Source organism: Melospiza melodia, chromosome 2 (assembly GCF_035770615.1).
Source record: "Melospiza melodia melodia isolate bMelMel2 chromosome 2, bMelMel2.pri, whole genome shotgun sequence".
In the NCBI taxonomy this organism is placed as follows: domain Eukaryota; kingdom Metazoa; phylum Chordata; class Aves; order Passeriformes; family Passerellidae; genus Melospiza; species Melospiza melodia.
Window position 1 is genome coordinate 61,419,858 of NC_086195.1, and position 23,014 is coordinate 61,442,871.

At 39.6% G+C, this 23,014-nt stretch overlaps 1 protein-coding gene across 2 annotated transcripts in view; it reads right to left on the minus strand.

Moving 5' to 3' along the window:
* The window catches only part of GSK3B (glycogen synthase kinase 3 beta), a 148,733-nt gene that overhangs the window by 90,328 nt on the left and 35,391 nt on the right, over nucleotides 1-23,014 (minus strand). For both annotated transcript variants that reach the window (XM_063148393.1, XM_063148395.1), the window contains exon 2: nucleotides 3,459-3,652. In XM_063148393.1, the coding sequence (XP_063004463.1) occupies nucleotides 3,459-3,652 (194 nt within the window). The remainder of the gene's footprint in view (nucleotides 1-3,458; nucleotides 3,653-23,014) is intronic.

The window sequence follows — 23,014 nt, forward strand, 5'->3', positions numbered from 1 at the left end:
TTAACTGAAAAAAAAAATCCAAAACCCACCACCCCAAAAATATAACTTTCCTTAAGAGTTGGTTAATTAAAGTAAACAAATTAAATTGTTTCACAGATTATTGACAAACAGCACATAGTTTGTGAACTACTGACTCAAGTATCAGGTAATTGCCCAAAATTACATTACTTAATTCCTCACACTTAGTATGGAGAACTACTTTACTGAAGGCAGAACTGCAAACTGAAATTAAGCATAAATCTCTAGGTGGTATTTTATTTATTCCCTTCAGGGACTTAGCACTTACTCCTACCAATACTATTGCTGTACATTACACTGAACTCTAGACACACACACTCTAAAATCCAGAGCAATTCAGAGGCCCTGTTTAAAACATGGTCATGCAGGAACTGCAATGTCAAACTGAAGAACCACTGAACTGCAACGAGGGAGTAGAAAGAAGAAGGAGCATTGCAAACTATCTTTACCATCACAGAAACTGTAAGATTCAACTCTTCAGCACTGATTTAACACTCAGCTTCTTTCTGGTCTGGACCAGTGCTGGGAGGCTGACTTGTCATAGTAATGGAAAAGGAAAAAAGAAAAATAGGCGACCCCCCTCTAGCTTTCAAGCTAGCTTCAAACCTGGACAAATGCATCTCAGCTTCCTGACAGAGATCTAAAATTGGCAACTGAGGCACATATTCCAGACCTACACATTGATGGCCCTCTACATTCACAAAATGCAGCAAGAGCCTAGAGGTTACACTCTCTTGGGACTTTCTTTAGTTTCTGAATTTTCAATTTCAAGACTATCCGCTAGCTCTTCTCAAAGCACTTTTTGAAGAAATCATGACTTAGGAATTATACTGCATGTACCAAGAGAAATATATCACAATAGACAAGCACCAGGTAGATAAGGGATAAGCAGGCACCAGGCAGAAGCATACAGTTGAAAATGTTGTTCATGATTCAAATTTCAGGAAGCAACTTCCATACATCTCTTTCCTCTTGTTGCTTGTTCACCACTGGGATCAGTGCAGACTGGTATTTCTGAAGTGCCCCCTCCTCTCTTCCCTCTCTTGTTTGATTCATTAACAAAGTAATAATAAATCAAACAAGCTGCCACCACATTGGGCTGCCTGCAGTAAGGTTGCTTTTTTCCCCTCAGTCACTGCTGAAGTCAGAGTATGCATTAATGAGAGGGGAGTGGCAGATTTCAGGGAAGTCCACTGAGCAGGCCTTGGATTTGGACTTGGGCAGCCAAGCAGGGATTGCAAGAGCCCAGCGGAGCTGCACCCACAGCCCAGCTCTCTGAACACATGGGATGGTCTGCTCCTACAGTGCACTCAAACCATTCAGCCAACACACTTTCCAAGCTCCCTCTGTAACTTGTAGATTATGTGGTCCAGTATTTACTACCTAGATCAGGCATTCCCAAAGAGTAGCACTCCCTGGAGAAACTGTATGCTGCTCTTAATGTAATGTACATCTGTCTAGCTTCCAAATCTGCCCAGGTAGAGGCTGCCATCCAGCCTGCAAGAATTTGCACCTCCTGCCAACATAACATACAGTTCTAGATCAGAATGTGAAAAAAAATGAGAGGACTGAAGTGACAAATGATGGGAAAAATTAAGGAGCTTAGACCAAAGGTAGATGATGATGTGTAGTTGGGATAAAAGTTTGGGATAAGAATATGAAAAAATGCATAATTGGGTATTACTGCAGTTGTGACCCATACAAATTATGCAGTTAAAAAAACTATTTTTAAATTAATGCTGTCTCTCTGCAAATCTATACATGGACTTAAGCATTAATTACACCTAGTTTAGGGATATTAAAGTCTCCAGGTATTGGATGTTCTCAGCTCATATTATCAAATGTAGACAATATATTCCGAGTCCAAACTGGAAACACCCTACTTAGCTTTTCAGTTCAGCTGTTTTGCTTTAACAAAGGGTTAATATTCAAGAAACAATTTTTTCTATCATTTAAAGAAACTCTAAAAAGATATATACTCTAAAAAGATATATAGTCAGGTAACAAAATGTCACTAAACCAACTACCAAAACAAAAAGCAATCAAAGACCAACATTTTACTCTAGATGCCCAAGAGAGATTAATTAAAAAAAAAAAGTAAGATGTCACAAATTATTAATATCTGATGGTCAGGAACTAAAATGCTTGGCCAAGTTTTCATTTTGACACACTGCAAAGCCCCAGTTACAAGACTAAAGAAATCAAAGGCTCTTGTCAAAACCACTAGCTGACATCAACCAAGCATGACAGGGTATAGGAAATATCCTGACCTTCCCCCTTAAACCTATGCAATGGGAAGAGACCAAAAAGCTCCTTTTAAGTACTAGGTTTAGAATTTGCTTTTCCTTTTCTGTTTTACCTCTTCTTTCTGCTCCTAAAATAAGGCACTCTTACATCATATTGCATGCTTCCCAAGTACTAATTACCTTCAACCCATAATACAGTCCAGAAATAACTCAGATGCAAGAAGTATGTAAGAACTCTATAAATCCTCCTTAACTGGAAGTAAACAATTCTGCATTACATTAATTTAAATGCATCTTTCTCATTTTCCTTCGAAATACTTCAAAACAATGTTTTTGCCACCAAAAAAGGACACAAACTACAAATATTACCAGTGAAACTAGCTGTGTATGAGGTCTTGCTGTGAAAACAAGATATATTAAAACCAGGACCTCTGCAATCATGTACTGCTTGCACAAGCTGATCTGCAGGCCACCTGACTATAAGGGAGAGAGGTCAAGTACATTAAGTACCAAGCTGTGGACTAACAGAAGTGTTGAGGTGGCTTATGGTTCTTAAATTTTTTTGGTTTAAAAATCACACAATCTCTTTGGAAGGCTACCAGTTTAGAATAAAGGACCACTAGTCTACTAAAACCACCAGGGTAAGAACACATTTATAAATCAGATAACAAAAAAAAAAATAAGTGATCTTCAGCCCAAACTGCCCTGGGCTCAGTATTTGTTATCTTGTTGCTTGGCCTTCATAATTTCTGATTTACTCAAATACAGCTTTCAACTTTATAGGTGCAGCAACAAAAACAAAGCCTAAAGGCTCCTGTTCCTTCCAGCAGTTTAATTATTAATGACTGGAGAAGAGTTTATGCTAGAAAAAAGTAACCTTAAGACAAGCTTTTCCTTTGTTTCCACAGTTCACTGCCTGAGAAATTTGGCCAGCAACCTGGAAACAGCACATCAAATCAGCATTTTTAGCTTCCTGACTTGCACTAATACAAATAATCATAGTGACTCACCGATTTTCAAGTTTAACTACTGCTTTATCATAACCCATCTGTTTAATTTTCAGTCCCAAAAAATTTTAGGCATATTTATGCTCTCCAATGAAAATATATTAATAAAATCAAAAACACTGCCACCAAAGATATGAAAAAGGAGATAACATTCATGAAAATACTATGAACTTATGCATAGGCTCACCTTAAATCTTTTATCCTGCAGGACTTTCTTAATGGCCACAAGCTCTCCTGAATCACAGAGTTTGGCTTGATACACAACACCAAAAGATCCATTTCCAATCACCTTGGTGTCTGTGTAGCTGACTTCTTGTGGTCGGTCTGGACCTTGTCCAGGAGTTGCAACTACTGTAGTCACCTTGCTGCCATCTTTGTCTCCTGCAAAGCAAGAGATAGACAAATAATCAAAATACAAGCGTAAACAAGATGACCAACAACACTAAAACAGAGGAGGGTAAGACAAAGATTTAGATCAGCATATGTACTTCAATATTGTAGAGAAAACCAGAAAACCTCTGACAAAATGCAAAGAAAACACTGGGCATGTTATTTTACCAATATATATATATATAAAGTGATGACAATTTTTCATTTAGATTATTGCTAAGAAAAATTTGCTCTCCAGAAGCAAATAATTGAGCAATAAAATGTAATGCACAAAGAAGCCAAGTATTTATCCCTACATCTGATTATCAAGTAAGTGATATTAAACACACTGTTTGCATTACCAAAATGAAGCATTTTTCCATATTTTTCCTATAACTGAGGAAACCAAACTGCCAGTATGAGCTCAGAGCAGCACTCTGAGCTTTACAGGCATTTATGCGTCAACAACAAAAACCAGGAGCACTTTAGGTTTGTTACAAATCCACCCACATGCAAAGCTTCAGCTTGCAGCACTAGGAAGCATAACCTTTGTCAAACCTGGCTGCGTGCACCTGAAGCCAAACCTAGGCTGCATCAGATGGCACACTCTTGTTCCTCCCTTCTTCCATGTCTGGACTTCCTTGCACAGAAGGGAGCACCTGCTGGGGCAGGGGAAGAAGGGGAGAAGGATGCCAACAGCAGGCACTTAGCTGGTGTCTCAACAGGAACCAGAGCACAGCCAGGGACAGTGCTCAGGATGCAAGAGCACAGTGGAAGCTGCACAGGTGAATGTGCCGTGGCACACATGCAGCAGCTTGGGGCTCCAGCCACTTTCCATCAAAAGACCCTGTGCAAGCCACTGTTACTACCAATAGTGCTTCACCCTGTTCCAAGTCTGATTTTGTTCATAATAGGAGCAAAGCTTTAGGCACTGTACAAGCACAGTCTGGGCATTTCTCGCCATTTAGTTGCAATAAAGAGCCCTTCAGGCTTGGGTTACAGAACCAAACAGGGCTGCAAGAAAAACCAGAACCTGCTGTTGCATAGCAGTCACCACAATTCTACAGAAACTGTTCTCAAGAAAGGCCCATGACACCTGCCTATTAACAAACCTTCTCTCCATGACTTTCTCCAGGAATTCTCTTCACTTCTCATGCATTTAGAAAAATCTTTCCAAGAGACAGCTTGATCAATAGCGCTAGTGTAGTTCAGGCAAAATGCTCTTTGTTCTGCTCCAAAAATGGCATGGAAAAAAATGGCACAGCTCACTCTCTTTCCCCCCACTGCCTGCTTCAAACATGAGTGCTGTTGCAAAGAAAGTTATTATGATGGAGAAGTTATTTCTCTTTAGGAAACCTCTCCCCTCACTGCTAAAAGCTACTCAGGTACAGCACCTAAAACCAGGCTCTGCAAGGGAAGCTTAGCTCAGGTCAGCCCAGCATGCTGGTGACTTCTTGGGTCTGACTTACAACACACTTGTTTGCACAGCCCAGCACAATGTTTGCAGCTTGTGCAATGCTGCAATCTCATGATCAGCTTGTGTACCAAACTCTCCTCTGTGGAGCTGCTGCCTGTCCAATCCTCATCCACTCTCCACTTACACACCTGATTGCTCTTATCAAAGCCTAATATTCTGCATTTTGTCCTGACTGAACTGCATCCAAGGTTACTGAGCTCTCTTGCCAGATTGTCAAATGCTTTAATCAGTCACTATCCAGAGATTTTTTTCCCAATGATACGTGAAATTTACCTAAGAAATTGGTGAAAACTGGTGAATCCTGTAAGACTGCCTAAAAGCCCTGCAAAAAAACCACAAAATATCTCATCCTTTTTTTTTTCTTGGACCTCCTGTTATGCTCTAACAAAATAATAATTTTGTATGTCTTTCATGGGATTTCCCGTAGTCCATTGTTCTCCTAGATTTTCTCATGAGAAAATCAGTTTGCAAACTTCAGAGTCAAGATACCCACATCTACTACTACTTCTTCTGCACCTACAAAACTCAGAAGAAAAGCAGGTGGCTTGACACGATTTCCTCCTGAAAAGTCCACAATAACTACTACTCATCTCCCATGCTGCCTCTTAGGTTCTTACAACTTGTTTCCTTTTATGAGTACAACTGCTCCATGAAACAAATTAACAAATCAAATATAAATTAAGTACATTAGTGCTAAAGGTGCCAATTACTTGCCAAACAATACAGAGTTGATCTACACTTTCCCCATAATGGTCACAAGAAGCTGAAATGCAGATTTATAGATTTGGAGAGAAAATGGAGTAGGGGGTAGAAAGGAACACTAGACAGATTAATATCTTCTTACAGGGAGAGGAAGAGAAGCATAAATAAAAGCATACTAGCTGCATGGAAAATTCATTCTTCTCTTTGATAACTGTAACAAATAAAAGAAGGAAGTCACAAATACATAGAAATCCTTTTTTCGGTTTTTGTTAACAAACTGAAAGTGTAACTCTCATAGCAGCAATGCATTTTATTTGTCCAATAATTCTGTGATTATCATTCTAACCTACCAAATATACAAATGAGTTATATCTGCTGTACTGCAGCAATCCTCATCAAATAAAAGGTAATCCCCTACCTGCTCAATTTTGAGGTGCATCTTTTTTTTCTTTTTGGCAGGGTTCACTAGATTATTGAGATTGTTGCTAATGAGTTTTATTCTCCTTTTTTCCAAAAATCAAGACTAATGAACTCTTAGAGATAAAAATAATTGCCCCTGTCACCCTTGGTTGAGATTTGAAGTACTTGATATCAAGAGCTCTGCTCTAAGGACTTTCTTCAGAGCTGCAATTCTCTCAGGGACCTCCTTGTCCACAAAAGCAAACCCTGAATTTCAGGCCAAGTGTTTTATCCCAACGTGCAGCACACAAGCTGCAGCCATCCAGCCAACTCTTCCAGAGCTCAAATGAAAAACCAGTCAGCTTTAGACACTTTCCTTTAACTCCACAGGAAAACAGCTCCTACCTGAACTTGCTGAAATCATCAGTGCTTAGAAGTGTATTCACTGACACTTTAAACACTACACCAAGAATTACTTTGTTGCTTTACCAGAATTTAGAGAGCATTAAGCCTCACAGAGCCTTCTCCCAGCTTCCTGCTTTCAGGAAACAACAGGTTTTGCAAACCATCCACAAAACACACCATAAGGGCTCCAATCTTTTAAAAGTTAAGGCTGTTAGGGTTTCAGTTATATTCTATTTCAGTATTGTTGAACCTGAGGGACTATAGGGTAAAATTCACCTTGCACCCTTCACAGCTTTGATCTCCAAGAATAAAACATCTCACTGCTGCTCAAAGTATACAGATAATGTGTTTGTATGGCAGCAGCATCCAAGCCTGTTTCGCCACTCCTTGCCACAAGACAGATGTAGGTACTGCTCCCAAGATCATACACAGTTCAGAATGGTTAGCCCAGTTCTAATTGTCTGGACAGCAAGCACTGACTTGCCAGCCAAACAGCACAGGAAGGAGTTCACTAAACAGCTTTCAGAAATGCTGGCTTTAGCCTCAGCATGATGGAAAATGGTAGAGAGGAAACAGCCCTGCCCAGCAATCTTCAGTACCTCCAAACAGATTCCTAACAGCATTACACCACAGCAAGTCTTAAAGAGAAGCCTAGACAGTTCTTATCTCATTCCTTTCACCTCTTATTTTGTTTAGGACTGTCACACTCCGTGACCCCAGTGGACAGGCAGGCACCACCAAACACTGAATACTCTCCACACCTTTGACTGTAAGGTCTACAACAGAACTAGGACATGAAATGGAAAAACTAAAGGAGGAAGAAAGGACTAAATAGCAAAATACTGAACAGCTCCTACAGCACAGTTTCACATGAAATGCATCACTAGCACATGTCCAGAGGCTGCTGTTTTCTAGGGCCAACAGCAATATGACCTTGCTTTACTCTAACCAAAAAGCAAATTCAAGTGACTATAAAATCATCATCTATGCTAACCACCTTTATAACAGCCAGGGTAGAAGCAAAAGGATAAATAAATAGTTATCACATTATAATACACTTGCATTTGGTATTTCATGGAAACTCTTAAAGCATTTCCCCACACAATACTGATGTTTAGCATACATGATGTTGTATTTGGGTTTGGGTTTTTTTGATTAAGAGCTTTTTCCACAATTCTGATGTGAAACTGAAAACAAAATGTAGACATTTCAACTTCCAGTGCTCTGATTAATCTAGCTCACTTTCTACCTTTAGTACATGATGACCACATGGACAAATCACAAGCATTACATAAAAGCACTGTTGAAAGCAGAGAATACTCATCAGCTTGTGGGAAGAAATGAGCATACTCCACTTAGAAGACCACAGACCATCAGTGCAAGCTACAACCCTAATTTTGCATCTCAAAGAAAAAAAAAAAAAACCAAAAAAAAAAAAAAAAAAAAAAAACAAAAACCAAAAAAAAAACCTATGGTGGCATATGTTTTTGTTTTTACTCATGTGAGACTGGGGATCCTGCTACTGGGAAGCATTTTGTCACATATACCCCACCAGCTGCAGATTCCTTCTGCTAAACTCACAGGTGACCACCTGTAAGTGCACTGCATGTACACCTTTGGCCTGTGCCAAATGAGGTGTCACAGTAAAATTCACTTCAGTCCTCAGGGACCATGAAAGGCATCCTTTGCTATTGATCATCCACACACACCTTCTACTTGAATGGGCCTGGAGAAAGTCCAAAATTATGTCTGCCCTACATCCCTTTAGCTGTTTAGTGCCTGACTGAGCAGTGAAACCACACTTTAATGCAGAGATCTAAAGTGCTTTTTTAGCTCTCAACTCTATATGTGGGTGCCCCCTTCCTCCTTTTCAATGTGTTTTACAGTTGAAGAAACAATGCATTAGTGCAATGATTACAGCAGCTTTACTTCTACTTCAAATGCAACCTTGATCCTTTGCACTGTCTACAAACTCCACCTTTTCCTCTCTTTTGACTTTACTTGTTTCCTCTTGCTTCCCTCCTCCTCCTGCTGCATTCCTCCTCACCAGCATGCTCACAGACTTTTCCATTAGATGTTACCTAGGTTGTTTTAAAGTCCTAAAAGAAAACTTTACAGACATACAACACACTCTGTACAAGATCTGAGGTCACATAACTGTGCTCATTTAAATAGCTTCACTTTTGTTTCAAATCTCAGTGTCACCTCCCTACTAAGACATGGCTCAATATTAAGTCACTTGACTATTTCTCCCCTTCATAAGGCTTAGCTGCACTGCTTCATCTTAATTTGCTCAATGCTCAACAGTCAGGAGTCACTTCCACAGAAATCTGACACGGCTGGATCCAGCTCCTGCTGATGGGATTGGGTTACAACCAGGAGCTGACACAACTACCTAGAAAGAAATGAGCAACCAGAGGGGGATGGAAGTTTATCAGAACTGCAGTAGCTCTTCTCAGTTGTGGATAACTGGACAGTCAAAAGATCTGATTACTTTGTGAAAAAAATGTTTTAAGAGAAAACTTTTCTTGAGTTATCTGCTAGAATCTGGTGCTCATCATCACATAAGGCTATGGAATAAAACACCTGACTTCTCAGATAATTGTTCATGGCATGTGAAGGAAGAAGGAGGTCAGCAGGTGCTCTGAAAGTCTTTAACGTGGCCATTGTATGCTTGAGGAAACAGTGTCAGCAGCAGAAATCACTACTAATTTTCTTTTTCTAAATAATTTTTCCTACTACATTTTTTAAAAAGTTAGTTTCATGAAGAGCTAATTATTATGAGTCAGTACAGGGGAGAAAGTATTAAAATAGTATTTATGAACTGTTTTACTAGACAACTTCCTTTCCTCATCAGGGAGCTGCAAGAATGTTACCTAGTGGGAGACAAGATAAACCTAGAACCATTCAGAACCACAGAACGGTTTGAAGGGACATCAAAGCTCATACAGCTGCAACCCCTGCAAGCATCAGCAGAGAATCGGCACTTGAGCAAGCTATTCCAAGTCCCATCCAGGCTGGCCTTGAACACTTTCATAGACAGGGCATCCACAGCTTCTCCAGGCAACCTGTTCTAGTGTCTCACCACACTCACAGGAAAGAATTTCTATGTATAATCTCAAGTCTTCAGTTTGAGTCCATTACCCCTTGCCCTATCACTGTAAGCCCTCGTAAAAAGTCCCTTTCCTGTTTTCTTGAAATGAACATTCATAGACCAAATCAGAAAAACTCAGGGAATCAAAGAAAGGAGTCTTACAAAACACAGTGTCATTTGGTTTTTCAATTTACACCGAACAAAAGGAGTCCTTGGAATTCCAAAAATAGTTCAGGTCAAGCATTGAATAAAAACCTGTAAGTGTGCCAATCATCACCCAGATAAGGCAGATGCATTCACTGAATATTTATATACCACACACTTGTTTTAGCACCGAAAACATCACTTGACTTCCTGACTGTAACTGAATACTGCAATAAAAGAGTGGCCATTAGACATTACTTAAGATCAGAAGAATCTCATGATTTGTACCCAAGGATTTTGGAAGAGCTAACTAAGGAGTCATTTTTGAAAGGAATCAGAACACTCAGAGAACTTCTAAGATGGATGGGATGATTCATACAATCCTGTTCTTTTGACAACAATTTTGGCTTAAGGACCACATCAGTTACATTAATAATGAATAAAGAAGCAGTAAGGTACTTCAGAGACCCAGCTGCTGGATTCCATATTGTTAGAGACTACAGGTTCATTTAGAATGAAAAAAAAGATAAACACAGTGATGCACAAGTATTTTGACTTCTGTAGGGTTTCTAACTTGCCATCACATCACAAATTAATGAAGAAACACATATACAGAAAGAAAAATTATTATTAATCAAATGATAATACACTAGCCCATAATTGCAAAATAAAATATAATAAGAGGTTCCATCAGCATTACTTTTTGCCCTCACACTTACTGTTTTTATTGACAACCTGAAAGAAAAGCCATGAAGTACTAAGACACAAGATTTAGAGTTATGCACAGGGTAGAGATCCATGAAAAAGCAGCCGACCTTCCTTAGTAACCCAGGGGCAAATTAGGCAGAGGGATCCAGAACCCAAGATCATAGGCCATGCAGCCAAGTCAAATAAAGTCATCCACAGAGCGGAGTCATCAACTCTGACTTGCAGGACATCCCAACACAGACAGAAGCACACACTGTTACTGAGACCTAAAGTAATCCTCAGATGTATAAGCAGAAGTACATCAGACAGACAAAAAAACCTCAAAAACTCTTTGCTATTTCACACTCACTGAACAGCTACTGGAATAGCATGCTCAATCATGATAGCTGAAATTCAGCAGTGATGATTCAAAACACTAGAGATTCACAAAGAAGCCTCAGACATCATAAGGTCAGCAAAAATGCATTACTTTGAGTGAGACTTAAGAGTGCAAACAATTTAAGTCAAAGAGAAAGCTGGAGGATTATCTCTAAAAGGAAGAAGGAACAGACACTTCAGAGAGAGTTCTGATATGCAGGTGGAGGACATACTGCAAATAATGACTAGAAACAGAAATTGCAAGAGTTTGGGACAGAACTGTAGGTGGAAGAAATTTTTAAAAAATCATTTCCTTACTAAAAGCTCTGAAAGATAGGGTTATTTTTGCAACACAGATTTTTATTTTAGACTACAATTTTTTTTAAAACAAAAAATACTGCTGAACTGCAACTGCTAGGCTTGAAATAAGAAAGCATACATACAATTAACATGATGTCTCTTAGGGCCTTAAGAAGGTCACAAAAGCTCAAAACCCACAGAAATAATTTCTTTCAACTTAGCACTAATGCAATGGTGTCACAACTCAATATTAAATCTTCCACTTTCCACAGCAATCAAAATCCAAAATCCGCATTCAATTTAAACAAAAACACAATAACGTGATAAATAACGAAAATGTGAAGACTGGCAGGTCATTCTTTGGCTTTATTGCTAATGATCAAATTATAGGCACAGTTAATTGTGCGTCAATTCAATTCAGCTCAATCCCAAGACAAATTATCTGGACAAATTTCAGCAACAACCGCCAAGTCAAAGATCACAAAGTGAAAAGATTTCTAAAACAGCCTGAAATCAAAGTTGCCATCACCTCTAGCTGGACACATAGGAAGGAAGTAAAAGCAAAATTGTTCATTCCACTCGTACCAAGTAACAATGCTTTTTACATGTCAATCATTTGAAAAAGTCATTTTGTTTTTTTATAAAAAATTTACCTTGCAGAAGGCCAAACCTTAACTTCAAAACACCATAGCTCTACATTTTGCTCAACAGTTTCTAAAATGGCAAATTCAAAGCACTAAGGGTGAAGTTTATGCAAGAAAGAACTGAAAAACTGATCAAAAAGTAAACAGAATACCAGCGACTGACTTCTGTCTAGTGAAATAAACTATCCTATCACTACAAAAAAAAGTCAGTTGTTTAGAAAGGTGATATAACATTATTATAAAAATGAAACTGAGTAGCTCAACTGACCTATTTTTGAGGTCATTGTGTCACTAAAAACAAAAAAAGAAACTAAATGTATTTCCAGCAGACTGTGACAAGTAATGGAATGACTCATATGCTTAGATTTGATGTAATAAACACATAAAATTACATCAAGATGAGTAGCTGGAACAGCATCTGCATTTACTGCATCCCAGTTCAGACATTCAAAATGCCATTGGGGCTTCAAGTCTTTCTTTAGAGGTAATCACAGACTTTTGGAGAGCGTGTTCAATTCACTCTCTTTGAAAGCTTAACGCTAAAGATTGCAGACAAATATTTTAAGAACAAGCAGAGCAGCGAGCAGGTTCCAGAACATTCACATGATAAGCTTGTTAAAATGTCCACTGAAAGGTCACATGAAGTTCTCAGGCACTGACTTTCTACAGGTTTTTGTATCTTGACCACGGAAGTCAAAGTGAGCACAGCACGGTATTGGCCACGCAGCTGTGCTTCCCTACTCCAGCCTAAACTTGACAGTGAACAGTGTAAAAAACAAAACAAAAAACCCAAGAGGAAAAAGGATGGGAAGAGCCCTGTTGATCTAGCCCAGATGCCTATCACACTGGCCATCAGATGACCTCCCTGGATCCAACTGCGGCAGATGGGATTCCAACAATCAGCTGCTTACATCGGCCACCATGAAATCCCAGCAAGTTAACACCCCACTGATTTATAAACCAAACAGCTGAATCCAGAAGGGATGTTTACTCACAGTGCATGAAAAAAAAAACAACTTCATTTTGCTATACTCTGTCCCTCCTACCAATGTGTAATGTGGTGCCCACACCTTTCTGAGGCAGATTTAAGGTCTGTGCTACCCATCTCTAACACAGAGCTTGCTTCAAGCACTCTTTCAGTTATGGCAAACATAGACCAAACCCATACATTTCTAAAGAGAGCAGCACTTAACACTCAGGTAGGGAAAAATTCTGCACAATTACCTTGGGGAGTACCATAAAAAGAAATTTTTTTCTGTGACTAAACAAAATATCCACAAGAATGCTTACACTTATATTTCTGCTTTGGAAAAAAAACACAGAAACATACAATTAAGGTAATCTAAACACTGGCTGCCAGTGGGGTTTCATAAGCAGTCTCATGCTTGTTAACAAGTTATTTTTAGTAGGCACTCTCTGTGTTCTCCTCTCTCTCCACCCACATGCACAAGAACCCACCCCACAAAAGCTATTTAGCTATATAAATAAAATTTCAACTTAGATAAGGTGATTCCACAGATTAGGAAGCAAGTACCAAAGCATTCATAATAGATTTTGTTTTTATGATTCCGGTCATTTCAGCCCCAAAAAGCTTATAGGTTAAATGCAGCACAAGAGACAAGAACAGAGATAGGGAATGAACAGAAACAGAATGACATCATTTTAGCATAAGACTGCAGCCTCAGTAGTATTCTCTTTTGCTTTTTACCTCTGAGTTAATTGCTAGCTGAGAAATTCAACCCATACAGTACTAGGATTTCTTATTTGAAGTTCCCTTTAGTTATTCTTTCCTCTTACATCATCAGGAACATGATTTAGCAAATATTTGCCAAAGACAGCTATAGCAGTTCAGCTGACACAGAGTACCTTATAAACCCCTGTAACTGAGCCCTGACACGCAGAACCCCGAGTTACAAACATATCGTGTTTATCCACTTGTTAGTGCCATTCAACAGCTGACCCTGAACGAGCCTGTTGGTGTCTTCCAGCAGGGCTGAGGGGTGACTCCATTGTTAGGCTACTGACACACCTACTTTAACACCACTGTCAGAGACTCCAGAACTCCCACCCCTCAAAGAATACCAAATAATAAACACCTCATCTGGGGAATTCCCTACAAGCTTCCCATCAAAATATCTGGTATGACCTGCAAACTTCTCACTGAAGCAGTTTCTTGCAAACCGCTTAAGTAGAGAGGCTGTCTACTTGCTGCACACCTCCCTAACTGCACTTGTTTGAGTTTTTCAATCCAGTTAAATGTACATGTCACCAAGACAAGCACATCTCTGACCCCTGAGAATAGACATCACCACTGTTTTTTCCTTTTCATTCTGTCTTTGCATCCACCAAGAGGCTTCAATTCGAAAGAACACACCATTAAGCAAAACCCACAGAAAGCCACCTGCAGTAGCTGCAAGTTGCCAAGACCCTCTCTACCACATACACAAATTAAGAACATCTTAATACATCTTAAAGGGAGTCTCAATTCTCCTAGTGGAGGTTTAAATAAAATGTCTTTCAGCTGTAATTACAGCAGTGCTTAAGTATGAAGTGTGACTAGGACCCCACTGAGCTAGGCACAGCACCAGGAATAAGAGACAGCTCCTGCCCCTGCTGGGAGGGATGGCCAAAAAGGAAATAGGCTAAAGAAAGAAGAAAATAAAGCAAAGGTAACAACAGTAAAAACACAGGTAAAAAAATGCAAAATGTCCCAACCCTCCAAAATGTTAGCACTGAAAAGTGCAGAGAAGCAGAAGCAAGAGCAGAGAATCCAGGAGAGAATTTGGAGCACGACTGTAAGCATATTAACACTGAGCTGAGAGAACCCACAAGTGAGTTCTCCAGGGGTGTGAAACACTTGCTGTCACCACTTCTGCAGGCAGCCCGGGCCAGCAGAGCCTCGGGGTAGTTCTGTGGCCTCTGCAAGCCTTGCCAGACTGTGGAGAAAGGAGGGCACAAAGCAAGCAGCTCCTCATCTGCTGGAGTCTCCCTGGCAGGTGCCTTCTGCCACACTGTGAAGACAAACCTTATCACAAAGGTGCACTCTTAAACCTTGAAATTTTTGTCTAAAAAATGAAGAGTAATTTCTGTATTAATGGGTATCATAGGTGGGTTTGGAAATCCAGGGGCAGTGAACAGCAACAGCCAACTTAACCTGCAAAGCTTTCCTGGCAGAGCAAAGGATGAAGCCCTCGCTTTGTGAGAGCCATGGATTCTAACATATTTTTCTGCTCTCTGGAATATTAGAGGACTCTCCTTTCCTTTGCAATTCCTCCTTTCAGTCAAGTACTCCATAATTATGTCATCCAATTAGGACCTGACATGCTTTCTTGCTCTTCTGCTTCACTGAACACATCACAAAATTACAGCACATACTTGTCATGCTATTCTCTCTATGACCAAGAAACAGCATCTTGGACCCAGAGTCCAAGACAGAGAATGAGACAGATCAAAATCACAGTGAGGAACAGATTGTTTGGAATCTGAGACAGCAACCAAATCCCAAAGAGAAAGACAGATGAAGCTAGTTATGAAAATGCATTTGGTGACTATCTTTTAAGATTGGAGGAGGAGTAAGAGAACTGCCAGCTGCTGAGAACCAACATCCACTTTGGATAGGAAGTACAGTAAATAAAAAGTCAAAAATTAGTAGGAGCCAATCTGAATCCCTAGGATGATGGTGAGCTGAGGTTAAACACCATTCTAAGACAGAAAGAGGCCATTGCCAACTGCTTCTCCAGAAAGCAAAATCAAGTTGTGCTACCCTGTTCAAACCATGCTGCAGAGCACAGACAATCTTTAAGAGACTCCAACAGCCTCTGCACCCATCTTGAATTACTGCTTCAGATTGTGCCACAGAGCTGCACAGGAATGGAACAAGTCCATTTAGGTTAAAGATGGTTCTGAATTCAAGGAGAACGTTATCTCAATTAACATTAAGAAACTGCAGGCATGCCATCAGTGCAATGCAGATATCTTCCATGGCAGGAGGAGCTATCTTGGTGAAGGAGCTATTATTACAGATGAGGCAGCATTGTAGAAGCCAGATGCATAAGCTATTCACCACTGGCAAGTCCTGCTTTTGAAATTTATTTATTTTTTAAAGTAATAAAAATAGTAGAGCACGAAGAGCAGGAGAACTAAGTGTTGGACATCTCTAAAGCTATTTAAGGTAACAAGAGAAACTACAGCTTATTTTCACATTGTACGTAATCTGATCAAAGTGGGGGCCACTGCCAAAAAAAGATGGTCTTACTTCCCACTTTTATGTTCCTGCCATAGCAAATCTGGCAATCTTGTAGCCTGAGAATGAGTCAGTTTAGCCTACTGATCTGACAAACTAATCCATCTCCAAAATAAAGCAAACCTCAAATCAGCAAGCTGAACTGACTCATCCTGAGGACAGGCAGTTGCTAGATCTGGGGAAAGGAAGGACTGGGAACAAGCATGTTCCTCACTGCCTGTACTCCCAGGAAAGCCACGCCGAGTGTAACACAAACCCTCAGCAGAGGCACGGCAGAGCTGCAGGCTGTGGAGGAGGGGCAATCCCCGTGCCCTGACACTGCCCTGGCACCAGGTATCAAATGGCTGCTCTCTGAAGGAGAGCTGCATCCCAGCTCCTCCAGAGGAACACAAGGGCCTGCCCAAAGCCATGTGAGCACTAGGGCTGGCAGAGCCAGGAGATGGAAGCAGCCCGAGTAATTCCCTGCCATGACAGCCTGTGCCAAGGGCACGCTGGATCAGCCAAGCTCTGGGCTTGGGTGAACCAAAGGGGAAGCACCTGGGCACCACATCCCCTGCGCTCTCAAAGCAAAACACAAGCTCATACTGTCAAACTACTGACATTTCTATTATGGTTAAAAAAAGCTCAACAACCAAGTTACATTACACCAGCACAGACTTCTACTCTGGAGAGTAACTATATTGCCTTAAAATGCATGTTTTAGACAATAAAAAGTATCATTTTCTCCTATGGTTTCTTAAACCTACTAAGAAGTTTATTCTTTTTCTCTCAGAAACAATACACCTATCTCAATACAATTTTTTTCCCCAGTGAAAGGACAATAATATAATTCAAACTACAGAAGACGTCTCCAAATATTTGATTGCAATACACAGATTTTAGGAAAATAAAATCCTCTAAAATGGGAGTAAGTTTTCTCCAGAAAGAAAAACATGAACAAAAGTAATACTTCTCTTAAGAACAAGCTCAGGCATCTGGGGACTTAATTCCCTTCTGCCAGCATATGAGCAGACAGGCTTTCAGGGAAAAATACACATACAGCTGAAATTTTTGAACTGTTCCTGTAATTGTTTGTTAAGGAAGATTGCTGAGGCTTGAAATCCTAAAATAGAGACAGGTATCTGGAAACAGGGGGAAGAGAGCACCACTTTTTTAAGGAAAGATTCCTTTCAATCTTGCCAGTAAGAGGAAAAATAAGTAACAAAATCAGACCTTTCCCAAATACTGTCGCTTTCCATACTGGACAAAGGCAGTATCACACTTGAAGACATCACAAAGCAGAAAATAAATTCTGAAAAAACATGAACAGTTTTTAAGGCAACGAACATTTCTGTTATCTATCTATCCATATATATATATATGTGTATTTATCTGCAAAAGTCATACCTATCCAGAAGGGGCAGTTTCTCAAGGGCTGCTGTTCCAAACCTACATAGGTTTTGAAGGCACCTAGGCTTTTTTGCCAGCAGTACAGCAAGTTTTCTTAATTACAAGCTTGACTGTCTTGGAGGGAAGACAAAACAGGTCTTAACACAGCTAGCTTTTCCTTCTCTTCTTGCATACACCGTCCTAGGAATCTCAGGCAAGATAAACCAGGTATTATGAAGCCAGGACTGACTGCATGCAAAAGATTTCCATTTTCTAGAAGGAAAAAATGGAGCCCAATATTTCTCTGCTGCTGTTACAGCTGGAGAATAATGGCAATGCTTTATCTTGGTCCAGGTAAGGAGGCTACTTGCAACACAATAACAGACATCTGCCTCAGAGGAGAGTAAATATAGAGGAACAATCTAATGTTCTTGCACACAAAGGTTTCATTACCTGCCTCAGAAGACAGTAACAAAGCACTTTGAGGAACACAATTCCTTTATTATAAGGACTCATATTAAAAAAAAAAAAGGAAAAAAAGATACTCAAATATGATATTGATCAAGAAAGCACATGGCTTCGTCTACTCCATTTTCCCTTGTCTTACAGCAGCAAACAGTATTTCAGGAAGAGTATAAAACAGGACAAACTTGCAGGGATAGCTACCCCAGCACTCTCCCAGAGCTCAGCTATAGGTGGCTTGGGAACTTCCTAAGCCAGAGGCAGCATCTCTGGATTTTTCTTCCTGAGTTTGCAAACCCAGCCCAGGATCTGAAGATAATACACACAGTGAGCCAACCAACCATTTCTACATAGACATAAGGAGAAGGGACATCTCCAAATAATATCAGTGTCAAGACTATCCAGTAGAAAGCTGAAATTTTATCTCAAAATCTAGTAGCAAGTAGTGACAATTCTGTTCAAAGACCAGGATGGCTAAGGCATGTGCCAGCTAAGGCATATTACTCAACATCCAGGCATTTTTTATTACATGGGATTAGTCTTCATCTTGCTCATAAATTCATCTTGGGACAGAAGCAATATAATCTAAGCGGGTGTCTTTAAATAGACTAAATAAACTTAGCATGAATTTGGGAATAGGAGAGGGTCACAGCAACATAAAATAAAGATCAAGTAGCAGTGAGCAAGAGTTGAGAAGAAAGTAATTCTTGAAAAGGAGCATATAGAATATGCTTGAATGCTTGCATTTTGGCTGAGACAGGAAGTCTCGAACAGAAATTATTTTCCACAGTAGCAGCCACTGAACCACAAACCCACAATGAAATTTCATTAAGACATTACAGCCTGGCACTGTAGGAGAGATAACAAATGCATAAATCAAACTTATGGGAGCAGGATTTTGGCAAAGGCAAGATGAGACTCATCATCTTAAAAAGCTATGTCAAAACCCAACAAAAAGCAGAAAAAATTGCTTGTGTTTCAGCTTAGATAAAGTTATGACAAAGTACACTCTTTTTTTTCTTCTAGTAGAAACATTCTTCTGAAAAAACATGTTTTTGTAACAATCAAATCAGTAATTGTCCTTTATCTGCCAAGAAATGAACCCAGGATTCTGTTTTTCTTTACACTTGCATTTAAGGAAGCATCTAATACTTCACTTTTTGGATCCTTGATAAAAATCAAACAGCCCTACAATTCAGTGAGCAATTAAAAGAGCCAGCTCTTCTCCCAGTATCTTCCTTGAAGCATGCAATTGAGTTGGTACATAATTTTGTAATTAGTGAAAATGTTTGCAAAATAATTATTTTCTCTGTAAGAGGACCTGAAAATACAGTTTACTTTTTAATCCAAATACTGCTCCTTCTAGTTTGTCACATGCCAAGAGTCTGACAGCTAACATGGCAGATACAAACTACTGGATGTAGTGCCTGCTGCCTGCATCACAAACAAAGCAACAAAGGAAAACCTTTCAATATTTATATGTATTGCTCTTATCAGAGGTGGTTAATGTGTGCATTCATCAGAAGTAGATGGGTGGGAAATATTCAAGCCCAAATTCTCGCCGTTTCCAACACCAAAGATTATGGCAGTATTGACACCACTCAAAGATGGGGTTTTTAGTTTATTGCCATCTATCCCATTGACAGATGGCAATAAACCTTTACTATTAGCTCATTTGCCAGGGCAGCAGAATTACTCCTCAGAAAACTGGGATCAAATGAATAAATGGACGTGAGGTATCATATTTGTATAGGATTAATAAAAATTGGCTTTCTCCACAATTCCAAGTACTTCAGAAGGTCCCTACACCACTAAAGAATCTAGACACAAAATGAGGCCTTCAGAGTTGAAAGCCAGGGCACTCTATCACAGAATTAGAAATTGTGTCCAGAGGAGAAAACGCCCTTGGTAATTATAAGACCTGTGGCCTTTAAGGCTTGGAAGCACAATGTGTCTTATGCAAGAAAGCTCTATCAAATTAACTACAGAGCCATTTCTTAAAACCAAGAAGTTCTTTATTTCCTTGATATATTAAAACAGAAAGACCTACAGCTAAGATAGGAACACGTTCTCCAAACACAGGCTTTGAAAACTGTGAACAAAATCATAAAGTATCTTAGGTCTTCATGCTCATGTAAGAAACATCACTAAAAACAAATCAGTCACCAGAACAAACAAGGATAGCATTCACAGATTTCCACAAAATTAGAAAAACATCCTGAGAATACCACTGCAGTGGTTTTCAGCATAGAGATCAGATACACACTGGTTTTTAATAGTTCTAAGTTACTCGTTTAAATTTCACAATCCATCCCCCTACCACTTACCCCACCAGATACAGAAGTCTCCACAGAACCCACACAGGACAGATCAATGCAACATTGTCTACAAAACACATTCAATCTGCGGCCACGATCAACACAACACAGACAATTCATCTTCCAAAAAATCACCTGAAGTCAGTCCAATTATGAGAAACAAAATATTTAACAGGATTTTTCCGTTATGACAAAAATTAGTGAATATACAGACACCTGTAAGCTTCCAACAGACAGGCTGAGTTCCAGGGTTTCACAGCCATGATTCCCACCTCCAAAATGATGGCTGAGCTTTGGCACTAGAACATCCCTTGCAAGTAGGTAATCACACACTGGTACAATGTATTGCAGTTTGCACATTCTATTATTTCAGCATCAATGACAGCAATCTGAATGTAACATAAAGGTTAATTCAAGCAGAAGAGCAATTTTCTGTCTTCCATATTTCCTATGAGGATTCAATAATGACTCACTGTCACCAACACAAGTCTTTCTAGATCAAAGCAATGCTACAGGAGTTCAATATTCTATTACCATAGCCTATGGCCACAAGTCAACATTTACTGCATATTACACATTTGCACTTAAACAATGACACTTTGCCAGAAAAGGGTAGCAGTGAACTTCATGAAAATAATGTCACAGTTGTCACAGCAGCCACAACTGCAAAGCAACTTTTTACAAAGAACAGGATTAGCACTCCTAACCTGATGGGTTTTACATACAAACTTACTGGTTGATATTGCAGTTGCATGTTGCTTTTGTCTGGTAGCTAAAAAATCAGATTAAAAAGTCTCCCACACACTGACAGCTCTCCCCTCTGTCATAATCCAGCACACATTAAACCATGCTGATGAAAATGTTTGTGTGACTATGCTATAAATACCAATGAAGAAAAGGAAAGCAACCTATGTTTTTTAATTAAAAAATACATTTGCAAGTCTGGATCATCTCACTATCTGGTTTCACAGCACAGCTGTGGGAAAAAAAAAAAAACTGGCATTGGGGATTGAACAGGTCAGGGTCAGACAGCCTTCCCCACTAGGAAAACTAATGTAAATCTGTACAAAAAAAAAAAAAATAGGCAGCAAGAGGTAAGGGGTTTGTTAGTCTTAACACAGATAATTCTTGTCACTATCAGAAACCTGTAACACAAGTGCTAGGAATGGCTCAGCAATTGTGTCAATTTTTTTTTTTTTTTAATTTCACCAGAATTAATGTACTAGAACTGTAAGTCACATACATATTTACATGAAGCCATCTGCCCAGTTTGGGTCTAATCTGCCCTGTAACACAGTGTAGTTAAAAATCTGCAGGATTGCTCTAATTATAACTGAGTTTTCACTTCATATTATCCAAACCTATGCTTCTGGGCACACTGAGTCAGGAGAGGAAACTTCTCATTACTTGCAAGTTTTTCTCAAGTTCTTCAACAACTGGTTCACCAAAACAATTCTCCAGTGAGAGTCTCTAGGGGTACAGATGGGTAAATGCAATCTCCATCCATGGCAAGATTGCAAATATTAAGAGCACAGCAAACAACCTGCTGAAACAAGTTGAATATGCCTTTGGCTAAGAGGAAACCAGCCAGCACTCCAAGCAAACAGGTAAAAGAAATCCAAGGAAAGCACATACTTGGACTTCCAAAAAGTTCAGACTACTCCTTTGACAGCCTATGGCAAAAAGTCAAGGCTATAGAGGAAAGATCCAATTATAGGCAAAAAAGCTGGCTAAAGACTAGGAAGCCATGGTGAGACTTAATAGTCAACTTTCCACTACAGAGAAGAGTCAATAGTGGAACTGACCTGGCAGCATTGCTAGCAATCATCCTATTCAACATCTTCACTGACCTAGATAGAAGTGCACAGTGAAATCCTCCAAGCCTGCAGATAAAGCTAAGCTTTTTCAGGTCAGCCAGCTGCAATGGCACTAACTGTGAACTCTGGAAGGCCTTCACTAAATTGAGTAAGTAAAGTGTGGTACATGAGCTTCAATGCAGAATGCAAACAAATCTATGAAAATAAATAGAAGGGGGGAAAAAACACATTAGGCTTCCATACTGAATTTATAGCTGGAGTTTACAATTCAAAGAAGTGATCCTGAAGTCATGACTGACAGCCCTGAAATTACAGGCTCACTGTGCAACATGCACTAAAATGCCACCTAGATATTGGACATAACCACTTCTGGAAGAGCTCAGAACAAGGCAGAAAGTAATTGTGCTGCTATGTAAAAATTTAGTGCACTGCAGTCTTAAGAACCAAGACGTGGAGACAAGAATAGCATATGAGCAGGGCAAAGCAAAATTTTAAAAGGTAAAGAAATGGTCAACTAAAGGATTAAAGACAGAGCAGCTGCTTTGGAAGAAAAGACTGAAGAGGCTGGGGCTCTTCAATATGAGTGCAAGATGATGGGGGTGGGAGGGTGTAACATTCAAAACTTATTTGAATGGCAGTAAATGTTTGATGGAAGTAGGTAAGCTCAACATAGCTAGTAAAGAACATTGGAAATCTGTTCTCTCAGGATTGTGAGCAGACACTAAAGGGAGCAGACAAGGATGCAGCCTCTGATGTTCCCAGTCTGATGGCTGGATCCTAGAAAAGTGGGAGGATAGTGAGTCACAGAATGGCCATGCTCACTAGTACTCCCTAAACAGCAACGCGACTGTCACAGTTGAAGACTGCATTTTTGGTCATACAAACACCAAATACCTGACTCATATGGTACTTTTTACCTTCTAAATCAAAACTGGA